This window comes from Zonotrichia albicollis, chromosome 19, assembly GCF_047830755.1.
Source record: "Zonotrichia albicollis isolate bZonAlb1 chromosome 19, bZonAlb1.hap1, whole genome shotgun sequence".
Taxonomy (NCBI): Eukaryota; Metazoa; Chordata; class Aves; order Passeriformes; family Passerellidae; genus Zonotrichia; species Zonotrichia albicollis.
The window spans coordinates 8858932-8881406 of NC_133837.1; the positions used below are offsets into that span (position 1 = coordinate 8858932).

General features: G+C 36.9%; 1 protein-coding gene across 6 annotated transcripts in view; it reads left to right on the forward strand.

Moving 5' to 3' along the window:
• The window catches only part of STXBP4 (syntaxin binding protein 4), a 67607-nt gene that overhangs the window by 22718 nt on the left and 22414 nt on the right, over nucleotides 1-22475 (forward strand). For 5 of the 6 annotated variants that reach the window (XM_005490466.4, XM_026795524.2, XM_026795523.2 and 2 more), the window contains 7 exons: nucleotides 233-345; nucleotides 997-1083; nucleotides 2154-2219; nucleotides 8175-8351; nucleotides 10591-10707; nucleotides 11228-11277; nucleotides 12410-12540. In XM_005490466.4, coding sequence (XP_005490523.2) covers nucleotides 233-345; nucleotides 997-1083; nucleotides 2154-2219; nucleotides 8175-8351; nucleotides 10591-10707; nucleotides 11228-11277; nucleotides 12410-12540 — 741 coding nt within the window. Of the gene's footprint in view, nucleotides 1-232; nucleotides 346-996; nucleotides 1084-2153; nucleotides 2220-8174; nucleotides 8352-10590; nucleotides 10708-11227; nucleotides 11278-12409; nucleotides 12543-22475 lie in introns of those variants that run through there. The other variant, XM_026795526.2, reaches the window with a different exon arrangement.

The following is a 22475-nucleotide window of genomic DNA, read 5'->3' on the forward strand; positions in this document are numbered from 1 at the left end:
ACAATTTGATTTGAGGATCCTTAATTCCAATGTGTTTGGGCATTTTTATTCTCATCAGCTTTACCAGAACTTTCTCTTTGAAGATACCTGATTGTCTTTTTTTCCTTTAGAAAACTGCATTTATCAGAGTGGCTGCTCATGGTGATTTTGGCAGTTGTGTTGCATCAATGATTTGTTACTAAACTGAACTTCCAGGCTACAACAACAAAATCTGAACTGTTTTTTTTCCTAGATTTCATTGAAGTTTCAAGGAATCTGTTGTCTGTGCAATCAAATGAAGCTGATGATGGCCACAAATCTGAAACCTTTGGGATGGGTGAAGTTGCCAGCTTACAGGACTCACAGGTAAAATATGTGCCTGGTCAATTGGGAGGAGATTATTGGAGAGTTTATTGTATGTAAAATAACTCCAAATCTTGGGCAGATGTTTAAAACAGCTTTGCAGCATGGAGTTCTTTAAGATAACCTAGTTTCTGTGAAGCTTTTTTTAAGCAGCCTAATTTGTAGAAAGCAATTAATGTAATTAAATTGTCGTTTGTTGTAAGTCTGGACAACATTGATTTACTGAGGTTTCTTAATAGAATTGGGATTGCTACAACCTGTGTGAGTGAGAAACAATTAGTGGGCCCAGTGATTTGAACTACTGCTACAGTGAAAATCATTTTATTTTAGAGGTGATTTTAAAAAAGAGCATTTTAGTATATGAACACTAAAATATAATGTCTTATTATTTAAAATATGTAAATAGTGACATATTCTTGATACTTCAAAAAACACTTTATTAATCCATTTTAAAAGGAAAAGTAATTGTTCATTTGGAAGATAAGTTGTTTAAAATTTTATTAAACATTTTTAGCATTTTCAGATCTATAAATCATCCTAAAATTAATATTTTCTTCTCGTGTTATTAACAAGAACTTTTAATATAAGATGTTAAAGATTATGGAAGACATAGTTAGCAATCCATTCCAACCTTATATATTTGTGTGCACACAGTTTGTAACCTGTGATTCCTTGGAGGATGATGTGGAAAAACTTAAGAAAGAAAGAAATGAAGCTTTAAAAGAAATTAGCAAATTAAAGGTAACACTTATTTTTTTATTTGCTTTAAATTATTCAAGAGACTAGGGTTTTTTTTTTTGAGTGTAGGAATTTATTGGTTATTTGAATTTCATGTGCAGTTTTTCATAGATAAATAAAATGGCAGTGCAAACAGTCCTAATCACGTTTGAAGATTGCTTACAATGTATTTGTGGAGACAGTGTATTTTAGCCATTATGCTGAATGCTGACACATTTTTTAATCTGGTCTATAGAGAAATGAGACTAAGCAGATATTTCACAGAAGTGAATTTATAGAAATTACTGATTTGCTTGACCATTTTATTTAAAAATGATTCTAGTAACTGCAGAGTCTGAGTGTGTGCTGATACTTCTGAAAGGAATCAGAACTGGAGGATAAATTAATCTGTGTGCAAAATTAATACATATTTTCCCAGCCATTACAAAATTCCCATGTCCTAAAGCAATAAATATTATTTCTTAATACCCCAGGTTACTACCACGTTCCCATGGTCCTGAATTTGTTTTTTAACAAACCATAAGATTGGAAGTTCTGTGTTCAGCTTACATAACCCTGGTTCTTCAACAGGAGTACTGAGCTTGGGACAAAGACAATTTTAAAAATTGCCCATTGGTCCAAAAAATTTCTTGCTGTAAATGATAGAAACATTGGGTTGAAATGGCCAGAGGTCAGTTCTCTGTTCTATGCACAGTGATTCTTCTTCTGAGAGCTTTGTACTGAAATGAAAGAACCCCATTTACATTGAACACAGGGAATACTGAGCAGGTGTCCCTAAACTGCTGATGTGGAAATCTGACATTCATCAATCTATGATAAATTGCCTTATTTCTTACACTCTTTTGCACACATCCCAGAAATGTTCAGTAAATAATTCTAAAATACTCAAAAAACTTAACTTTTCTGGGAGTTCACTGATGCTGTTTATCTTTTAGAGATGCTTTTATCACAGGTTTTGTAAAAGTTGTTGATAGAAGTTAAGTCTTGTTATCTGTAGTTTTGAAAGATCTAATTGCTTTAGGATCAAAACTCCTTCTCTTTCAAACTTATTTATCATTCTTTTTTTTTAATAGGAAGAACTGTCTGAATCTGTGAACTTACAGAAGCAGTTAGCAGAGCAGCTTCAAGTAGTCAAGCAAGTATGTTGAAATCTCTAAAAATTATAATCATGTAAAAGTTTTTAAATTTTTTGGGGAAGGGAGATAGCAGCACTTCTTTTTCTCTTAGTGCTCATATAGACTATACTTTCACACTGATTTCAACACAAAGATGGTTCTTGTGCTACTACAGAGATTTTGATTAAAAGTGGAGAATTGATTCTTCACCTTTTAGAGCAGTAATCAATTTCTCTGCTATTGAATTGAGATAGGAATCCTGAGACCAGCTGGATCAATGAAGTGGGATAATTATGTAGTAGAACCTTTCTAGTCTTAAGTGTTCTTAAAGAGATTTTGCTGCTCTTAGGCAACAGTTGCCTAATTTACAGTCCTAACATTAACTACTTTATATGTCAACCAGTCTTAAGTGTGAAAAAATTACCAGGAAAAAGAGTTGTAGTCAGGGTTTTCTGAGGAAAGTCTTTTTTCTGCCTCCAAATCTATCTATAATTATGAGCCAATAAATCAGAGTATTTGGCTTCCTTGTGTCTCTTAAAGGAATTTCCCAATTAAATGTAAGTCTCATATCATTTATAGCCTGGATTCAAACCCAAGGAAATTTCCTGTTCCCTCTTCCTCCTGAACACCCTGTCAGCTTTTCCTTCTAATGAGCTGGCTGCTTTCCTTCCCTCCTGCACTGCTGCACCTGTTCTTTGTGGGTTTCTCATGTCACATATCATGTAAAAATGCAAGATAAAGTTTGAAAATCCCCTCTACTAAGATTAGTTTTATATCTTGCTCCTAAGATTCGTTGAACACCTTCATTATTACCTTTATTCCTTGAATCTACGAGAGCTTGCTTGGAAGCTTTTTCCATTAGTATTGTTTCCTTCTGTACACTGTGGGAAATAAATTGGGTTATCTTCTGGATATAATTTACTTGGAAGATTGTTGCAGTAATGCACTTGAATTCCCATCTCTAATGGGCTGACTGTGTTGTTCTAGACCAGAACACTTGTTCAGTGTTATTAGTCCAGGCTAAAGCTGGTGCAGAGTACAATCCCCAGTACAAACCTGCTTTTCCTGGGAAGGCAGCCTTGGACAGGGCTGCTTTAAGATGTTTTAAGTGGCAGCAGTGCCCATTTGCCACCACTCGAGGTCCTCCCACTTTTATTTTTCTCAGGTACTGTTGTGTGGTGATGAGATTCAATTTTGCCCTGCAAACCTCCCTGGGATAAATACTGATTTTGTTGTAGGCATTGAAAGGGTTCCATGTAGTGAAGTGAAAGAGAAATACTAAATTATATATAATTATAGCATTGTATGATCTATTTTAAAAGATGAAAGTGGGCTTTTAATGGACATTTTCTCCTGTTTATATTTGGTGCATGTTCAAGTGTTTTATATATATTATTTTATATATATTTCTGTTGTTTAAAAACAATATTGGCACTGAGATTCACAGTGATAAGTTTTTTAAAAATAGGCTACTTATAGTATAAGTTGCCATTTAACTTATGATGTGCATTCCTGCTTGAGCTGGTTAGTGAAAGGAATTAATGAGTACATTATTGAACCCTAATGGCCTGATTAAAAGTAACAAACAACCAAAATAAACAAAAAACCCAATTTAAGGCTGTGCTTAAGGTCTTCTGACTTTAGCATAATTTAAACATTTTTTTAAATGACTGCTTTCCTGAGAAAACAACATTTTAAATGAGGATTTAGGTTACCAATCGTATATTGAGGTATATTTTGTGGTATTTCTCTTTTCTACTAATTGTTAATTGCAGAGATTACAGATTAATTAAGACAGGGGTACAAATATTCTGGTTAATGAACATGCTTTGTTAGTACCAATTCATTAAACAGTGCTTGACTCAGTAATGAACAGCATGAATAAACTCTTAAAATTAGAAATGCTGCTGAACTCGCAGTGAGGTAGTAATTATTTTCTAATATTGGTATGAGACAATTAAAATGCATTAATTGATCTATTTTGACTTTGAAGTTGTGATATAGCACTATATCTTTGGGGCTTCCTTGAAATCATATGGAAGCTGGAATTGGCACAAAACACAGAAAGGCATTTCCGAGTACCTGAAGTCTTGCCAAGAGCACGAATGTGAAATCTGTAATGATGACTTCTGTCTTCCTGGAGGGGTTGGGCTGGATCCTGTGCTGCCTGAGAGTCCTGGGGATTTCAGCCTGAATGATCCCTTCTGTACCACAGCTTTTTCTGGGCACTTTGTGTCAGCTGGAGCACTCAGCTGAACATAGGAAATGGGAGAGGTTGTGAAGATAAGAAACTGCTTGTGGTACCCCAAACCCCTGGACTTGGTTCATAGGGCTGAGATTTGCTATCTGTGGTTGTTTTCTCTGAGGGGAAAATAGGGGCTTTGAATGATTGCTATTTTGGAAGCAGTATCTAATCTATTTCACCCTGCCAGAAAGAAGTGTTTGGTTTATTTCATTAGGTTTTTTATTTTAATACATAGTAAAGATATTCAAACTTCTTGTAAAGGATGATTTCAATATACAGTTTTTGTAGAATTAATCAACAAGCATGATTGATTTGTAACTACAATTATCACATAGTTTAAAATAATATCTTAGTTTAGGTGTTTGTGGTGGCTGGAATAAAACTTGGATAAAACCTTCTTATGCTTGAATTTATCCAAGGAAGAAATAGAGCCTGGCTTAGGAAGAAACCTGTACCTTGAAATTGCTTTTTTAAGGATTCAGCTTCTCTCCTCCAGCTGTTAGTTTCTTATTGGCTGTAGTAGCTTCATACCAGATCAGGACAATGGGTCCCATGAGGTGTTTATATAAATGAAATATTAGCAGCTGCAGATCCCCTATCTGTTGTGTCTTAGAATCTTGGATTGGTTTGGGTTGGAAAGGACCTTAAATCTCATCTCATTCCTCCCCCTGCCATGGAGAGGAACTCCCTCCACTATCCCAGCTTGCTCCAAGCCCTGCCAGCCTGGCCTTGGACACTTTTCTCATAGATTTGAGTGGGACAGGAGCTCGTGTTTCTGAAGTGGGTATTACCCATCAATTCTTCACTGGTGGGGCCCCCTTACCTGCCAGGTGAGAGAACCCACTGTGTGCTCACAGTGCCAATTCCAGTAACTGGAGAATGGAAAAAACCAATGCAATAATTTGCCTTTGTGCCCCTCTGCTCCAGCAAACAGCTCTGGTGTGTTAGACAATTTTACTAATTCAGTTGTAGTGTGTGTAATTGTTTCATTGTAATGTAAGAAGCCATTGTTCCTTAATTATTCCTTTAGGTCTTTCACTGTTGAAATCTGGCCATACTTAGTCTGCTATTACAGAGAAATTAATATTCAACAACTGGGGTTCCGAAAAAACAATGGAGGAGTAAAGGCAATTCTGGATTATAAGAGATTAAACCTTTATCTCAAGGATGTCTTCTTTCAAAATGAAGACCTCCCTTTTCATAATAGCAATTTTCTCTTCACTTTTCTCATGTCAGTTTATTTAAATAATTCGTAAGTGTGGGTTTTTAAGATGCCACCCTTTCTCAGGGCCTCTGTGTTCATTTATATTAGTCAAACTTAACGTCAGAGCATCTTTTCACTTTTGTCTCCAAGAATCTTTTTCCCACCTCCAGCCTGTTTCCCAAGGATGCCTTTGCTGCTGAAGGCTCCCAGCTCATCCTCTGTAGCAGCAGGGCCCAGCTCTTCTTGCTGTTGATTAATTCTTTTCTTACATTGGCAAGAAAGTGCCCTCCCCAAAGGCAGTAATTTGACTTCCACTTCTGTAGGTTGGTAACTTCTTAGAAGTCTCTGTGTTCCCTGAATTGTTTCTAGGAAAAAGGAGTGCCAGGAGCAGCTTGCAGGAGGGGTGGGGTGATTGCTGTGCTCTGAGGGAGTGCGAGCAGTAATGACCCTCACACTGCTCTCAGTGCTGTAAACACACAACTTTGAGGAAAAACACACACATCTCAGCTTGGGATGAGTCTGTGCTTCCAGGTGCAGCTGGTCCTTGTGTAGTTCACCTAAATGCTTCCAAAGGAAAAAAGAAAATCGTTCTACTTGCTGTCAAATTAAAGGTCACTTAAATGGATCTCTTAGTGCTTGTGCCCTGTAACAGAAACCTCTAAATTATGCAACACCAATGTCACCTGTGTTCACTAATGATGTTGCTGTTCTTCATGTGTGGTTACTTCTACTGCTCTATTTTATGAGAGACCAGGATGTCCCTGGCCATTGTCCAAATTGGTATTATATTATATTGCAAAGATGAGGAAGATGATGTACTGGTTTTATGTCACTGAGATTAACTGATTTGTGGCCCAGAATATATTGTCTATTAAGAATAACAGTGTAGAGGTTAAAAGTCATATGAAGCTGAGATTGCTGGAGCGTTTTACAGAAAGAACATTATCACAAAATATAGGAAAACCTAACTTGAAGGATATTGATTGTACAGGACAAATGCTTCATGTTAGGAAAGAATTAAATCTGCATTTTAAAGTTTAACTGACCTCTCTAGACATTTCTATTACGACACCTTTTATATGCAATTGTTTCCACAAAACAGGAAGATCTGGTCATCTAGGTTTTTTAGAAACCGCAATTTCAAATCTAGCTTATTTCCTCCCCACAGTAAAGAGTCATAGTGTGTTTCTCTTCTATGGGAGGAGAAACACCCCCCTGTTTTCCCTCTAGTTCCGTTCCCAACCAGGATATAATTATAATTATAGAATGTAACAGGTAGACCAGGAATAGAATATTCACCTAAGTATCATTAACTGAGAAACTTCTACAAAAAACTTCTAGCTCTGTGAATTTGTGTGTTCAAATCTGATAACTTTAATTATTCAGAAAATTTATATAAAGTGACTTTTCCTACAGATTAATTAATAGCTGATGGAAAAGGTGGCTCAGTGATTTTGGTGCCAGTGAGCCTGTACATTTTGGTGAGCAGTTTGTTTGTTTTATTCCTAGATGAGTGTAAACAAACTCCATTGTACAGACCTTTAGTTTGGCTTTCTAATTTACTAATCAGTTAATTTCAATTAATATTCAGTCCTAAAATGAACTGAGCAATATCTTTCTTGAAAGGAGATTTTGCAACATTTAGGGATTACGTTAGCTGAATTAAAAGCTAACAGTTTCTGATTTTCTGTACATTGTTTATATATAAGTTTTATCTATCACTCTTCTGTGATAATCCAGGATATTAGGAACATAATAGGACCAGGAAAGGCAGAAAAATAAATTTACAAAAAAAAGCACTGATTCTGGAAAGAGTGTGGACTGAATTACTTGCATTAAAAGTCCATCCACATGATGTGTGTGCTGTGACTAGAGTGTGAATTCAAGCAATAAAAATAAAATGAAGTAACATCTCATTAAGGTAATTTTTGGTGTGAAAGCAATGGGGCAGATCAACAGCATCTGGTGCATTTCGAGAAAACCTTTCATTCAAGTAGATTTTCAGTAATTATAGAACTTGTAATTTAATTTATTAGGAAAATTATGTCTCTGTACATACCTGCTTTTCATTTGCACATCACAATGTTAAAAATTAGCCACTGAACCCTCTAACCATGAACACTAACAGGTAGCCCTGATGCCAGCTGCAGTGTCACCCTCGTTTTTTAAGATTTTCTAAGCCTTCTGATGTTGACATTCTTGTAGTGAACTTTCTCACACACTTTCTGTGAATAACTCATTGTTTTTCATTCCTTTATAGAAGAAGAGAGAGTTAATAGACTGTTAATTTGACCAGTGTCATTGCAGAGGTGTCAATGTCACCTTCCAATCCACTGTCACTTTTGTAAAACTATAAATATTGGAATCAGAGAATAAAACTTCCCTTTTTTTTCCCTTCACCTTAAAAGTAGTAGTGTACTTGTATTCTCTCGTGTCTTTCAGCGACACTGCAGTAGTTGTGAGCTAAACCAGCTCTTTTTTTTTTGGTAGCTGGAGTTGTAAGTTTTCCTCTGAATTGTATAATCTGCAGGAAGCCAAGGCAGCCGTGGAGGAGACGCGAGCCCTGCGCAGCAGAATTCACCTTGCAGAGGCTGCTCAGAGGCAGGCCCGGGGCATGGAGCTGGACTATGAGGAGGTGATTCGCCTCTTGGAGGCTGAAATTGGAGAGCTGAAGGCTCAGCTCACTGAGCATTCTGGCCAAAATAAAGTAAGCAAAGCCTGTCAGAGTTACCATGGTTTCCTTGCTGTTGTCATGTATCTGGTTTTCATTTTCTTTTCATCTGCTTTTCTAAAGTAGGTCACTGTTTGTCTTGTATTATTCAATAACTGGGATGATGTGGATTGAAGAGGGTAATGTGAAGTGCACAAGGCTTCCTTTATCCAGACATCTTTGGGCTGGAAAAACAGGAGCTCCTGGTATATGTGGGTTATAGGTCAGAATGGCACATCTCAAGCATTAAGCATGGATTAGTTTCTGGGCTGCAGATATATTGTCTTTAAAGAGTACACCTTGCATATATTTGATGCTTTTGTACTCATGTGAAAATGGCCTTCAGGTTTATGTTTCTGTTAGGCAAATAACAACCATGTAAAGTCCAGTCCTGTTCCAAAGTACATTTAGATGTAATCAAGGTAATGATTTGAATGCTACTAATCCTGCAAAAAAAAAAATTAATTGAACCTCATATTTTAAGTCTACTTCTCTACTTCATCTTCAGCAAGACATTTCAGAACAGGCTAAGAAATAAAATACCTGATGCACTTCAAAAATTTTTTTCATAACTTCTGACCTGTGTTTTTGACACAGTTTTAACAAGTGCAAGCAGGTTGGCATTTGTGAGGTTACCTTGTTTTTCTCATGAAAAATGAATGTACATATGACCTGGTGAAAAAAACCTACTGAAATGTTGCCTTGTTTCATCCTGAGAATTAATTTAATATTTCAAGACATTAGAAGGTAAAGTCAAGCTCTGGGATAAACAAGCTTGCAGAGAACAGCTTAGGAAGTCCCTGTGGTTCCCAGGAGGAATTCCAATTATCTGATTGTGAGTGATGAGGTAAATCACACCCTGGATGTTTTTTCTGAACATCTGGGTGAGATGCTCCATCTTTTATGTCAGGTGTTCTTGCATCTAGACTGTAGAAAACTGTTTGTTTTCTAGGACTTCTATAAATTGCCAAATTTTAAGGAATTCATACAGTGTGGGTTGCTTTCCTGGAGGTTTGTTCCAGAGATTCTAGCTTGAGTTCCTGAAATTCTGACTGAGTACTACAATATCTGTGTGGAGATTTCAATCTCTGCATTTCTTATCCAAAAGAAGCAATATCAAATAGGTCCTGACTCCATTTTATAGCCTTTTGTCCCCATCCTGCTGTAAAAGGGGAGTCAGTTACAGGAGCCAAGTTTTAGGCAAGGTCACACCTGGTTTTTTTTTCTTTAATGCATGAGTAAATCTTCCCCTAAAACACATTCACTAAATGGAATATAACATATGTTGAGGCATAAATAAAAATCAGATTGGTCCCTCTCACTTTTTTAGTGGGAAAGAGTGAGTTCTTTCACCAGCTTCTTCTCCAGAGTTTACAGTGAAATTACCAAAAAAAGGTGTTTGAATCAATAGATTCTTTGACATTTAGGGGGGATGATGATTCTGCTGCTTTGTACAAATTATTTGCTTCCAGTGGAGTTAGTAAGTGGGGTTTGGTGATTATTTTGTAGGGGTTTTAGAGTAGGCTGTGGGCTTTCAGGATGATCACCTGCAGTGTGATGAAAACGTTTATTTTTAACTACTGCTTTTTCTGTATTTTGGAGAGATCTTTCTAGATCTTGTGTCCAGCAGACAGCTGTGCTGAACAGAACATGCCCAGGTCCACGTGAGGACTTTACTCATGGTCCTGTCACAGGAGCAGTGCCAGGAACTCTAATGAAACCCAGAGCCTCCAGAGCTGGATCTGACAGGGCTCACATCTTCTGTACTGAAGGAGGGAGGGATGCACAACACTGATCAATAGGTTATACAAGTGCATGCAGAGACATCCTAGGGGGTAATTTCCTCCAAGATGTGCCATAATTACTGTGTTGGCCGATGGATGTGTGGATGCAAGCTAGGGGACTGAGTTTGTTCTGGCTCTTTACACACCCTCCTGAGCTACTGTCACCATTAGGTTGGTATTTTTGATCCCTTTATCAGTCAGTTCAAACTCTCTTAATTTTCAGCCCTATTCCTGTTGTTATCTTCAAATTTTAATTTACCTTTCTGTCATTTGCCAAAATCTGTTGCATTTTGGAGCTGATTTGCCAGCTGCTCAGACATTCCAGTTTTATGTTTTACAGAAACGTAGAAAACAGCGTGTTAAACATTCCAAACACTCTGTTCACACTATGTCTCTGTGTGAGCCATGGGAGGAAAATTATTAGAATAAAAGCCTTAAAATACTTTTCCCAGGAGAGCATTCACGACTTGAGAAAGAGGGTTACAGTGCTTGACTGCCAGCTGCGGAAATCAGAGTCGGCCAGGAAGACCTTTGAGGTGGCCACTGAAAAATTGCTACAATTTGTAGAGGTAACTTTGCCTTTCATTTTTAATAATATCTTATTTGGAAAAGGGTTTTGTTGATGTTTGTGAGGAATGAGTATAGTAAAATAGCTATAAACCAGTTTGTAGTGATCCCTTGATTCCTAGAAATATAGATGATGTGTAAGTGTGCAGATCCATCTGGTAGTTTACATAATCTTCGGGTTTTGCTGTACTGGACAAATTTAAATGATCAGATAATTTTTTCCACCCAAACTCTCTCAATTTCTATGAAACTCCTCAGAAGAAAAAGGCAGAAAAGCTAATAGTTGATAATTCTTTAGCATGTTATGAAACAACAAAAAAAAAAAGGGATATGGTTATATTTACTTCATTTAAAGGGGATATAATATTTTGGTTTTTACTTTTGCCCTTCAGGCTGGGAGAAACTAGACTATTTAATTGCAAATCAAGTCCCCCACCCCCAAATAGAAGATCAAACTATAAGGTATTAACTCTTTGAATGTGTTGATTTATAAACTGTTAACTTCTTGACTGTGACCAACAGGTTGTGCATGAAATACTTTCAGATAACTCTACTTCCTCAACAATTTTAAGGTAATGAAATGGCAATACTAATAGTGAAAAACTCCACTATTGTTTCCAAGTCTCAAAGAAATGCCTTGTAGCTAGTTTTTTCTATATTTTTGCTGTATAGTTCTGAGAGTCATTTTATTGAAGGAGAGGAAATGGCGTGAATTATAAATTAGGCTTTCAGGATACAGCTTCATTAAAAACCACTGAATTAAATTAAAACAGTTAGTAATTACATAGCTATGATTGTCTGGATGTTTCCATGAAGTAATTATAATGTACTAATGATTAGTTAAAATGCAAGGAACCTTAACAGTGGGTAATAATTTTTTAATATTTTTTTTAGATTTTCCTAGGGGATTTTGCATCACAATGAATGCAGTAGCATATAAATAAATTGATAAAATGTATATCCATTTACATTTTGTTACTTTTCTTGTTTAAAAAGCTGCTTTTTGGGAATATTCAAGAAGATTTAAGCAGCTTTTGGTTCTTCAGAAAATTGGCACGATTGTGGCTATATATTGCAGATAGCATTTCATTAATATTTATGTAACAATAAAATTGTTCCATTTCTTTCCTGCAGTTTTTTTTTCAATACAGCTCTCAAGAAAATTAAATGTATTTAAGTGAAGTGAACTGGAACTATATTTCAAAATACCTAGGTAGGCTCAGACTCACTGGGATATTGTAGATAATGGGTGAGATGCAGTTCCCATTGGCACTGCACACAACAACGATGTTGGCTGTTTTATGAAGTTCACAGAATTTATTTTAGTGAATGGATTAATTATCAAATACTAAGCCAAGGTGACTAACTGACTCACTAACAGCAGAGAAGATAAGAGTTGGGTCCAATGAAGCAGTGTCCCTTCTTAAATGCTGGTATGAAAATTCCATTCCAGTTCCTTTCCTGACACCCTCTGAGTCCTTGATACTGCATTTTGAGTTCTGAATTTATCTGAATTGAATTTCCAAAAACATTCATTGTTCAGCCAGGACTGCTGCTGGGGCTAACCCACTGATTTGGGAGCATGAATCTTTTTTGTTCATACAGTGGGAACAAAAATACTTCAGCAAAACAAGTTTACCTTGTTAAAAGGAGCAGTTTCCTCTATCATATTACAAATAAACACTTGTTTTTTTATTATCTTAGTGACAGGAGGACGTTGTCCACTAAAGCACTTCTGGCTCGGCTGGGAAGGGTCGGACCCACTGTCACAGCAGCTCTTGCAGCAGAAGCCAGGGACCTTGCCAAGTCTGTCCGTGCCATTCTGGAAGTAGATTGTGAGTGAGTGTGTCCATCTCTGTGTGCTTTGAAATCTGGTATCAGTTCATCAGCCAAGAAGATGGATAATTTCATTTAAAATTGGATGTGAACTGGCTGAATAAATCATTCCTAGCATGGAAGGACAGAGCAGGTTCAGTGTCAGCTCAGGCAGCATCTTCATCAAACTATAATTAGAATATAAAGTTATTCCAGAGTACGTTTCTTCACAGGAAAACTTACAGCACAAAATTAATGCCAAAGTGAGGAATATGAAGATTACCAGAATCATGTAAAACTAGCAGAATTTCATTACTTTAATGCTCTGTTTTTCATACTGGAATATTTACAAAATGTTATTCTGCTGGATTTGCATGAACATGTATCAAAGTGTTTTAATGAAGATGTTGTTGCTGTAGGGAGTGAATGTAGGCAGCAGTTCCATTTGGAGATATCCATGTATGTCCTCAGGTCATGAACAGAAAGCTGTTCCCATTGGTGAAAATGATGGTAATTCATGAGAGTGACTGGAATAAACTGCATCAGTTGAAAGTCTAAGAAACAGGTTTGAATTATCATATAATTCCTGGTTCAGATCATTGAAATGATTGTGTATTTTGATGGTATTTGCCTATAGTTGAGCAGGCATGTTGGTTCTAATCCAATTTTGATTTACAAAAATGGAACAGAAATGGTACGTCACAGGAGGTTTTGGAAAGGTGCTTAATTATGGTTGTCCATAATTCTTGTATCAAAGGACTGTTCAGGAATTAATTTAGAAAGAGACTGAAAAAATGGTTGTTGAGAAAATAAGATATGAAAAATAGTTTTTTGATGTTATTTATGAAGCATTAATTTATTACTCATTCCGTGGCAAAGAAAGCAAAATAAGAAGATAAAATTTGTTCAAAAGTGTCCAGAATATTAGAGTTAGAATTACTGGTGGAGTGAAAAGAATAACAGTGACCAGGAGAGGAGATAATTGGTTCTCCACCAATGATAATCATAGTTCTGTCACACTGAATTGCTCTTATTACACTACACAGAAAATTGTGCAAAGAAAACTTTTCGTTTTAAATGCAGCTGAATTCTACCATGTGGTTATGTCCAAACATAATGGGTAGAATCCATGCTAGAAAGCTCTGGAGCCACAGCAGGGATCCATTTTACGAACCTGAGAATTAAAAATAGATCTGCAGAGAAGGATTTAAAGATTGAACGTCATCTTTCTGAGTTCATTCTGATTTGGAGAGCATTACAGATAGATTTGGGCTCTGACAAGCTTGGGTATGAGATTAAGGCTTTAAACCTCACTGGCTTTTTTCTCCCTCTCCCTCCAAAAAAAAGTAGTCAAGGCAAAGGAACTATGTAATAGCATTCTGTCTGCAGTGTTCTCTGCCAGCTTCTCACTAAATGTTTTCCATGTGATCTGGAGTTTTCTTGCAGATGAACTGTCATAGAAAGTGGGCTCTTTGTGTATGTGGTATTTCATAAATATCAGCCATCAAAGAGAAAAGTGTAATAGAGACTACAGTGCAGACTGAAGGGTTTCCTTCTCCCAGGAAGGTGTCCACAGCATAATAATTGGCAATTGAATTCTTAGAGAGAGAACTGGATTAATATTTTTCAGGTTGCTCAGTGGATCAGAATGTTTGGCTGGGAAACCTCTGTGATATATTTTCCCTTCTAAATAGAACTTCTCTTTCATTATTTGCTTCATTCTTGTAAATACGAACTAAAGGAGCCCCAGCCAAAATTCCTCTTGGATTCATTTACAATACATGTGAAACAAAGTCTGGGTGCCAAGAAAAGGTTGTAGAGTGTTTTTCCAACAGAAAACTGCTTCCTTTGTAAAAAAATCTTCCTTGACAACCAGGTCATAATGACGTATTTATAAGTTATCCGCACAAACTATCCCCTTCCTCTGTAATAGCTGACATTTTGCCTGAGGGAAGAGGCTTGAAGAATTTCAGTGTATTCCTGAAAATCTTCAAGAACACGTTGCCTTGTGATACTGCTGCAGATCAGCTCTCAGCTCTGCAGGCTGAGTGACAGCTCTGTGAAGGCACTTGGGTGATTCTTCAGGCAAAGACTCTGGAAAAAGAACAACAGCTCCTTTACCAGGGCTTACTGCTTCAGGATCCTCCAGACCTCAAATGCAAATAATGAAGTAATAAACAGAATAATCAGGCTCATCCCTTGAAAGAGCCATTCTTCATCTTCTTTAAGGACTGTAAGCTCTTTTTAGAAACCAAGCCTTGAGAGGCCGTTCTGCTTTGCAGAATGTGAGCATCTCCTGAACACTTGAAATGACTTCCATCATGCAGGGGATAATAATGCCTCAGTGAAGAACTGCAGCATTTAAAAGTAGTTGCTGCCTGCACTTAGTAGACCATATGGTGCAAATCATGCTACAAAGAGTAGTGATAGCATTTTCTTCTTTTCTATTACAAATTTAGAAAAGGAATACACTGGGTACTGGTAATGACCAAAATCTGATTAACCCTGGAACATACTTATCTCCTCATCAAAGAGCAGGCAATCAGCATTTTGAAATGGGCACTCATATAACACAGCTTTCAAGTATTTTGGCTGCTGATTTCCTCCCTCTGCCTCTGACACTTCTGTCCAAAAATACAATCTTGCTGCAATTGACACAATTCCAACCATCCACATCCAGGAAGTGCTCTGAAGCCAGGGTCTCCACTCAGTGGGAACTCAAGCACTGAATTTTGAGCTTTTTTATCCCATCACGTTCCTGTAATTTGCTCTCAGCCTGGGATCTGACATGAGGCAATCATGCTGAAGTTCATTCAAATGATATCCAAATTAATACAGATTCCAAAACTCCTACTTAATTTACTCATATTGATCTTGCCAGTCACTATGCATTTGATTTTGAAGATCCTACAGGCAGAAGTTTAGTTGCCTGGATCTTATTTCATTTCCCTGAATGCTGACTAGATAAAAGAAGAGAATAGAAACTGCTGCTGCTCAGCATCCATTAGTGCCTGTTCTCTTGATGGTTAAAATTGCTTTTGATTTTTGGGCAATGCCTTAGATCTTTGGCATTAAAAGCTGAAATATTGGATCTATCCATTTCTTCAGTTTAGGGATTTTTCAGCTATAATGTGTTTAAATGCCAAAACCATTCCATAGTCAGGAAAGTGTCAGTTATCCCTTCCTGTTCTTTTGACAGTGTGGGTGGAACTAAGCTGTAGAGTAACAAGGCTTCACAAATAACTAAGCTGGAGCAAGGCTTCACAAATAACAATTTTGCTATTTTGAAAAGGGCCAGTATTATTAAGTATTCATATACACACAGGCCTGGTGTGTTTGTCTATCACAACAGAATAAATGCTATTTATTTATACATTCATTATACATTATTTATTCATACATTTTTGTTATTCTGTTTTTGAATCTTGTATTTTATGAACACAGCAGTGCTGTAACTTTGTGCAGGTAATTGGCTATAGTTCATCAGCCAGAACATCAGCGGCTCCCCCTCCCCTTTTTACCTTCTGCCTGTACATCAAAATCCAGCTGTTACTGTGGCATGTCCTGTTAACTTCTATTAGTTTGGCTCCTGATATTAAAGGTGCTGTATCTTCTTGTATTTTTAGTATTAGGCAAAATTATTTCCTGTAAGATCCAGTTTGTGGGAGGAGTGTGCATTGAGGGAATTCCTCTGACATTTTCAGCTGATGAACTACAACTGCACCTGTCCTTCCCCACTGGAAGCAGCATAATGACAACTAAAGAGATAACTCTGTGTATTCATTGTTCTGGCAAGGCCATAAATATTTCAGTGAATTACTGAAATCAGAAATAGAAGAGCCCTGATAAATTATACAGAGTATATCCTGAACGCAGGTGTACAGCTCCCTTTTTAATAGTTTTTGCTAGAAAAAAAATTAATATCACTGCTGTGTGCTTTAAAGGTAAAAAGCTTATATTTGTCAGCTAAACATTAGCTGAGACAGTACTTCCACTAGAAAATATTGATTTGGTGACATTAATATGTATTATTTCTTTGAAACTTTTAACAACAACAGAAGTAGTGAGTTTTCCCAAAAGAAAATTTATCAACTGTTTTATTCAAAGGAAAATTTCACAGTTTTGCTATCCCTGAAGGTTGATTTTTTTTTTCCTCCTAACAAAAATACATGACGGTAAGATAGTTTCATTTTTGTCAAAAGTAATATGATTAGGTTATTCAATGAACTTTTTACTGTTGAATCTTATTTGAGTTGACATTAAAAAGAAAATATAGAAATCTCAGCATTACATTATTTTAATTTTTACAATAAACATCAGTTATATCCAAGTTGAGAAGTAGATCTGTTTCACATTATTTTACAGACCTTGTTAAATTTTTGCCTTTCTTTGAAAATCAGAATGTTTCATTAAAAATTTGATACCTTTTTTGCAACTCTTTAGATTCATTGCAAATCAGATCACAGGAAGAAACCCAAAGGTTTCTTTAATTTTTATGCAAGTACAACTTATGTACTTGCATAAAAATTAAAATTCAAAGTTGCATAACAAGGAAAATGGCTTCTGTAATCTTCAGGAAAAAAAATCCAATTATATTTAAGATCATTTTACAAGCATGCAGTCAAGAATGCAAAAGCTTTTTTCTACATAACTATTTACTTGCAGCAAGACTTTTAATTTTCTGGAAATCATTTAAATGTCCAATTTTGCCTGCTCGGTAAAAAATGAAGAATTGTAATTCTGACAGTGTTCACAGAACTGTAATTTCAAAAAGAAAATGTGTCCAAGAATTTAAATATGTTTCATTGCAACAGAAAATAAATGTTGCAACTAAGAAATGTAATACTGTACAGTATTGAAAATAATTCTAATATAAATAAAATTGAGTGTGTATAAAATTAATTTGAAAAGGGAGCACTAAACGTCTGAGACAAGTCCATTCTCTCTCCAGTCAGTAAGTCTGATACAAACTGCTTTACTGATGTCATTCCTACACTTTGATTAAAATTATTGCCCCAATTTTTAAAGAAATTTGTGTCACAAAGCAGCTGAGTTGTTCGTTCATAGGTAAGAACAACAAAAACTCAAGGATTTAATAAAAGTCTTCTGAATTTAATACTTACAGTTTTTTCTGATTAAGTGTCTTAATGATAGGAAATCCTGAAAGGAGCTTTTTTTTTTCCTTCCTGGACAGTATCCTACAATTACTAAAATTTAGTATTACACTAGAGATTGTATTCTCCAGCAGCCTTTGGTAACTGTCAGGTTTATCAGTGACTTGTAAAAATTCTTTGCTTCTGGTTTGTCATTACTGTGTGTGATGTTTATGCAGTGACTTTTCATTGAACAAAAGTGCCTGGACCATGAAACATTGTCAGGGAGCACCTTTGCACTGTCTGACCTGGAAATCTTCATTGGGGAAGGAATGACTGATGAGGAAGCACAGACAGCCATGGGCTCCCTTTCAACATTTTACTGACTTGGTTTCTTGCCTTCTTTATCATAATTTCTGCAGTTCAGTACTGTAGCTCTGATGCAAAGTTTCAGTGCTGTGTGCTGGATCCACATTCATTTTGTAATGCATGGTGGTTATCCACATATTTTTTAGGTGATTTAGACTTACAGCTGTGGTTTGCAGGCTGCACTGGCTCATCAGCCACTGAGCTGCAAAAGTCTCATGACTGATTTACAGCTTGTCTGCAGAACCTGGACTCGTCTCTATTCTTTTCAATTGCAAGATTTGTTATGATAATCTGGGAGAGGTTTTGATGTTGGGTGGTGATCTCTGACTCAAAAAAAAATAAAAATAAAAAAAGAGGCTTCCAAGCTGTAAGCATCATCATTGATGAAATACTATCATTTAAGTGCTTATCTGTACTTAAAGCAGTGCCTATAATGTTATGGAAATAAGTTATGCCAGTGCAGCCAAATCAAGGCTAATAAAAAATATAACAGAAAAAAAAATTCAGAATAACCAAAAAAAAAGAAAAAAGAAAACAAGACCAAAAACCCCCCTTTTGCTGTTTTACCTTTCACTGTGGTTTTGTTGTTTTGTTTGATTTTAGTGTTAATTTTGGGGTGTGAATACAAGTGCTGTCTGATGAGCCTTGAAAACATTCTCTAAACCCTGTTTCTCTGGCCAGGATTGCCTTGGGCTTACAAGAAATACTTTAAAGGAGACAAGAGAGGATTTTTTGGTGCATAATATAATTAAAATGTATCACCTCCAGGAACACAAGACATAAAAACGCCTTGCAAATGGGAAGCAGAACAAATGTCTGCATATAATGTAAATTACACAAAAATGTAGAAAAGTAGCACTCAGGAGTTTGCCAACAAGGCATCAGAAAAGATTTAGCTGGGAAGGACCTGCAGCAATTAGACCGTGCATCCGTGTGCCTCCAGCAACACAAATTATTATTAGCTCAGACAAACAGGTATTTGTCTGACATATCCCACTGCTGCTGTGGGCCAGCTATTGCTATCCTTAATTATCTTTGCCACTAGATATCTCTTCCTTTGGCTGAAGTCCTCCTCACTGTGGTTAAAGCCTGTTAGTACTTGTCTTGACCCCACTACTTCCTCTTAGTGGCAGCATTTAAAATATTTGAAGATTATGAAGCATCTCCACCCAGTTTGCTGTTCCCCCAAATGAGTGACGCCAGTTTGGTGAATTTTTCTCTACACCACATCTCTCCTGGCCACTTCCTTACCTTTGCACTTCTCTGACTTCTCTCCAATTCATCAAAGTTATACTGAGTTCTGTACTTGAGAGCTTCCTGCAGGAGACAAAAATGGAATAACCTTGTTTGCTTTAACATGAACTCACACCATGTCCCAAATGGTGCTTCCTTTCCCCAGTAGCTCCATGTTACTGATTCCTGTGAAGTTTGGACTTACTTCTACTCCCAGAACCAAAGGCATTTGGGTGTGCCCACTTCCCTCTGGGCAGCTGATTATCCACATCTTGAATACAACACTTTGTTGTTGTCTTTATCCAGCTGCACCCTCTTTACTTCAGACATTTGATCCAGTTAGTCAAGCCCTTACAAAATTCTAATCTTGTTTTTCAATGGCATTTCAAAGAAAGGTCCTTTTACCAATGGGTTTTAAATCCTGAATTATCCCCAAACTCCCCTTCCTTGGGCTAAACCCACGTTTTGTTGAGTGTGAGTGAGGAATGACATTCTTTTCACCTAACTGGCCTTACTTGGGGGTGTTGTTACAGGGGCCAGGAACTAGACCCTGCTTATTTAATTTGGTGTCCAAGTATCAGAACATTACAGTAATTACAGACAAGCAGAGAAGCCAGATAAAAGCTGACACTAATAAGGACAGAATAATTTTAGACCCTGATCAAATCAGAAAATACATTTAAATATTAGTTATGAACAAGTTGCATGCTGATTTATTGGTGATTGAATATGCATGTTAATCCCCATGTTTCACAGCAAGGAAAAACACAATTCAGTGTCTAAAGCTTGTATTTCAAGACAGTTCTTTAATGTGACCTAGATTTCAGAACTCTGTTGTTGCTGCTAGAAAAGCAAATTATTCTCTCTCCATTCACTTACCTTTAATGAGAAAAGATGAGTCAGCTTTTAAATAGGCACTGCCTGTCCTGACTTTCAAATCAAAACATTTTAATAATGAAAAACAAGTGATATAATAATATCTTAAAATACAGATGACCTAACAAGATTAGTGCAGTCTCATTAGGATAATTTCCAGCATTTTTAATCTCTGAAAAAAAAAAAACTTCATTAAAAATCTACAGACTTGTTTCATTCAGACTGTGACCCCTCTATGAAAAAATTAGTTGACTTGGTTGCCTCTTGCCATACAAGTTGTATTTGCTATCGGTAACTATGGAGACTGAAATCAAAACTCTCCAGATTCAACAATTTTACTGGATGGTAAATACTTCCTAAACTGTCTCCCTATTAATTTCTGTTGCCATAATGCTTAGAATTTTGATATATTAATCCTTCATTATAGCATGGTGTTTTGACATAAGGGAGGAAACAAACTTTGAATTTCTGTGGCACGGAAATGCAAATTGTTCCCAAGTTGGAGAAAACACCCAGGGGAGGCAGGAATTGGTCTCTGCCCCAGATCAGTGTCTGCAAGCCAGAAAATTCCCTGGTGAGACAGGAATTTATCCTTGAGGGGTCAGTCCCAGATCCAAGGCTGACATCTCCTGCTTGCACTGGCAGAGAGAGCTCAGATTCAGGCTGTGGGCAGGGGTGGGTACCCCAGTGTCCCCCTGTGGGTCTGGGTGTCAGCGAGCACCTGTGCCACCATTGAAGGTGACCAAAACCAAAGTGACCATTGCAGTGGAGCTGACCCAAAGCACTGTGTGTGCTTTTGGCAGGCAGCGCTGAGTTCATTTTCTTTGAGCATCCTGAGAGATCTGGATTCATGCTGACAAGGGGAAGGGGGATGAGCAGCATTCCCTTTGTTGGGAATCAGCGTGTGCTGGAGCTGTCAGGGCTCATCTTGTCTCAGAGGGCTCGTAGGCTTTGCTGTCAGCTCCTGCAGTTGTCACATTTTTTCACTTCTCCTCAGTAGGTAGGAGTGAGAAGCTGAGGGCCAGCAGAGTTCCTCAGACATGTACGGCGCACAAGTGTGTTCATTTAAATGGAAAGAAGTACAAGGAAAGTTGATTGCCAAGAATGAGAGAGGAAGCTTTTTTAAAAGTGTGTTTTAAGGAGAATTTGCAAGAGGAAAACATAATTACTTGGTGCTTGTAAAGGAGACCTAAAAGAGGTACAAAATGCATGTATGGCTCACACTAGATGTGTTACCTCATGGCATGAGGCATAGGGATCATTAACTGGGAGTTAAGGAGGGAGATTTTTGCCTTGCATTAGTGATTGCTTTGGGTATTGTGTTTGGTAACAGAAATTTTCTTTTCACTGTAAATTTTACCTTTACACTTCAGGTAAAGTTCTGTATGCTAAATGAAGGCACTTCGTGATTTTTTTCCCCCTTCGGATTTATAACAAAAAAGGAGATCCATCTTAGATTTTAAGAACTTTTAACATTATTTCTAAATTGTTTAAAATTATTTCTAAAAACCCTTCATTTACCCATGTGTAGCTAAAGGCTTTTTTATATCAGGCTAAAAGGATGTCTTGAGTGGATGTATTCTTACAATTCTTGCTTCAAAAAGAAAAAATATTACTTTGGTCAGTCCTTGCTGTGAGATGAGCTGAGCACAGAGTGGTTCTGTCTCTCTATTGTAGGTGGTTTATGCCAACCCCTTCTGCAGTTTAATTTCATCATCAGTGCAAAAAAAGTGAGATATTACTTAGCAAGAAAGGCATATCATGTAATACTATTGCTTTTTAAATCTCAGACAATTTCTGCTCCATTCCAATTTTAGGCAGTCATTTTAATTTGTTACCAATGAATGCTTTCTAATTAAACTTGCATTTAACGATCACATGCGTCAGTGAGCAGTGGCAGCTGACAGTGATGGAAGGGGGTGGAAAGCACAATGGATGCTGACAGGAGAACTTGATCCAGTGAGGGAAGGAGATGGGTGAATTCCAGAACAGAGGAATCAAGGGAGCAAGAAAAGAAGGAAACTGGGGGAAAAGAAATGATTTCTTGGGACATGCAGTGAAGTATTCCAGGCTATTCCTAATTACCTGGTTCTGGTGGTAAATTCCCTGTGTGCAGAGCCTTAAATTTCTGCAATAAGAATGGGTTATTCCAGGCTCTTTTTAATAATCTGAAAGTGGCTTGTACCAATTCAGAACAAGAATGTTCCCCAGAGAGTAATACCTTGAATTTAACTTTTTTTAGCCTATATGGCATTGGTGTAAAATTCCCCAGTGCAGGACTGTTTCCCTAATTTAAGAATTAATTATGTGTTCCCTGTGTTCTCTTCAGCAGTTCAAGATTCATAGGTATAAACAAAATTAATTTCAATTTAATTTATGCAAAT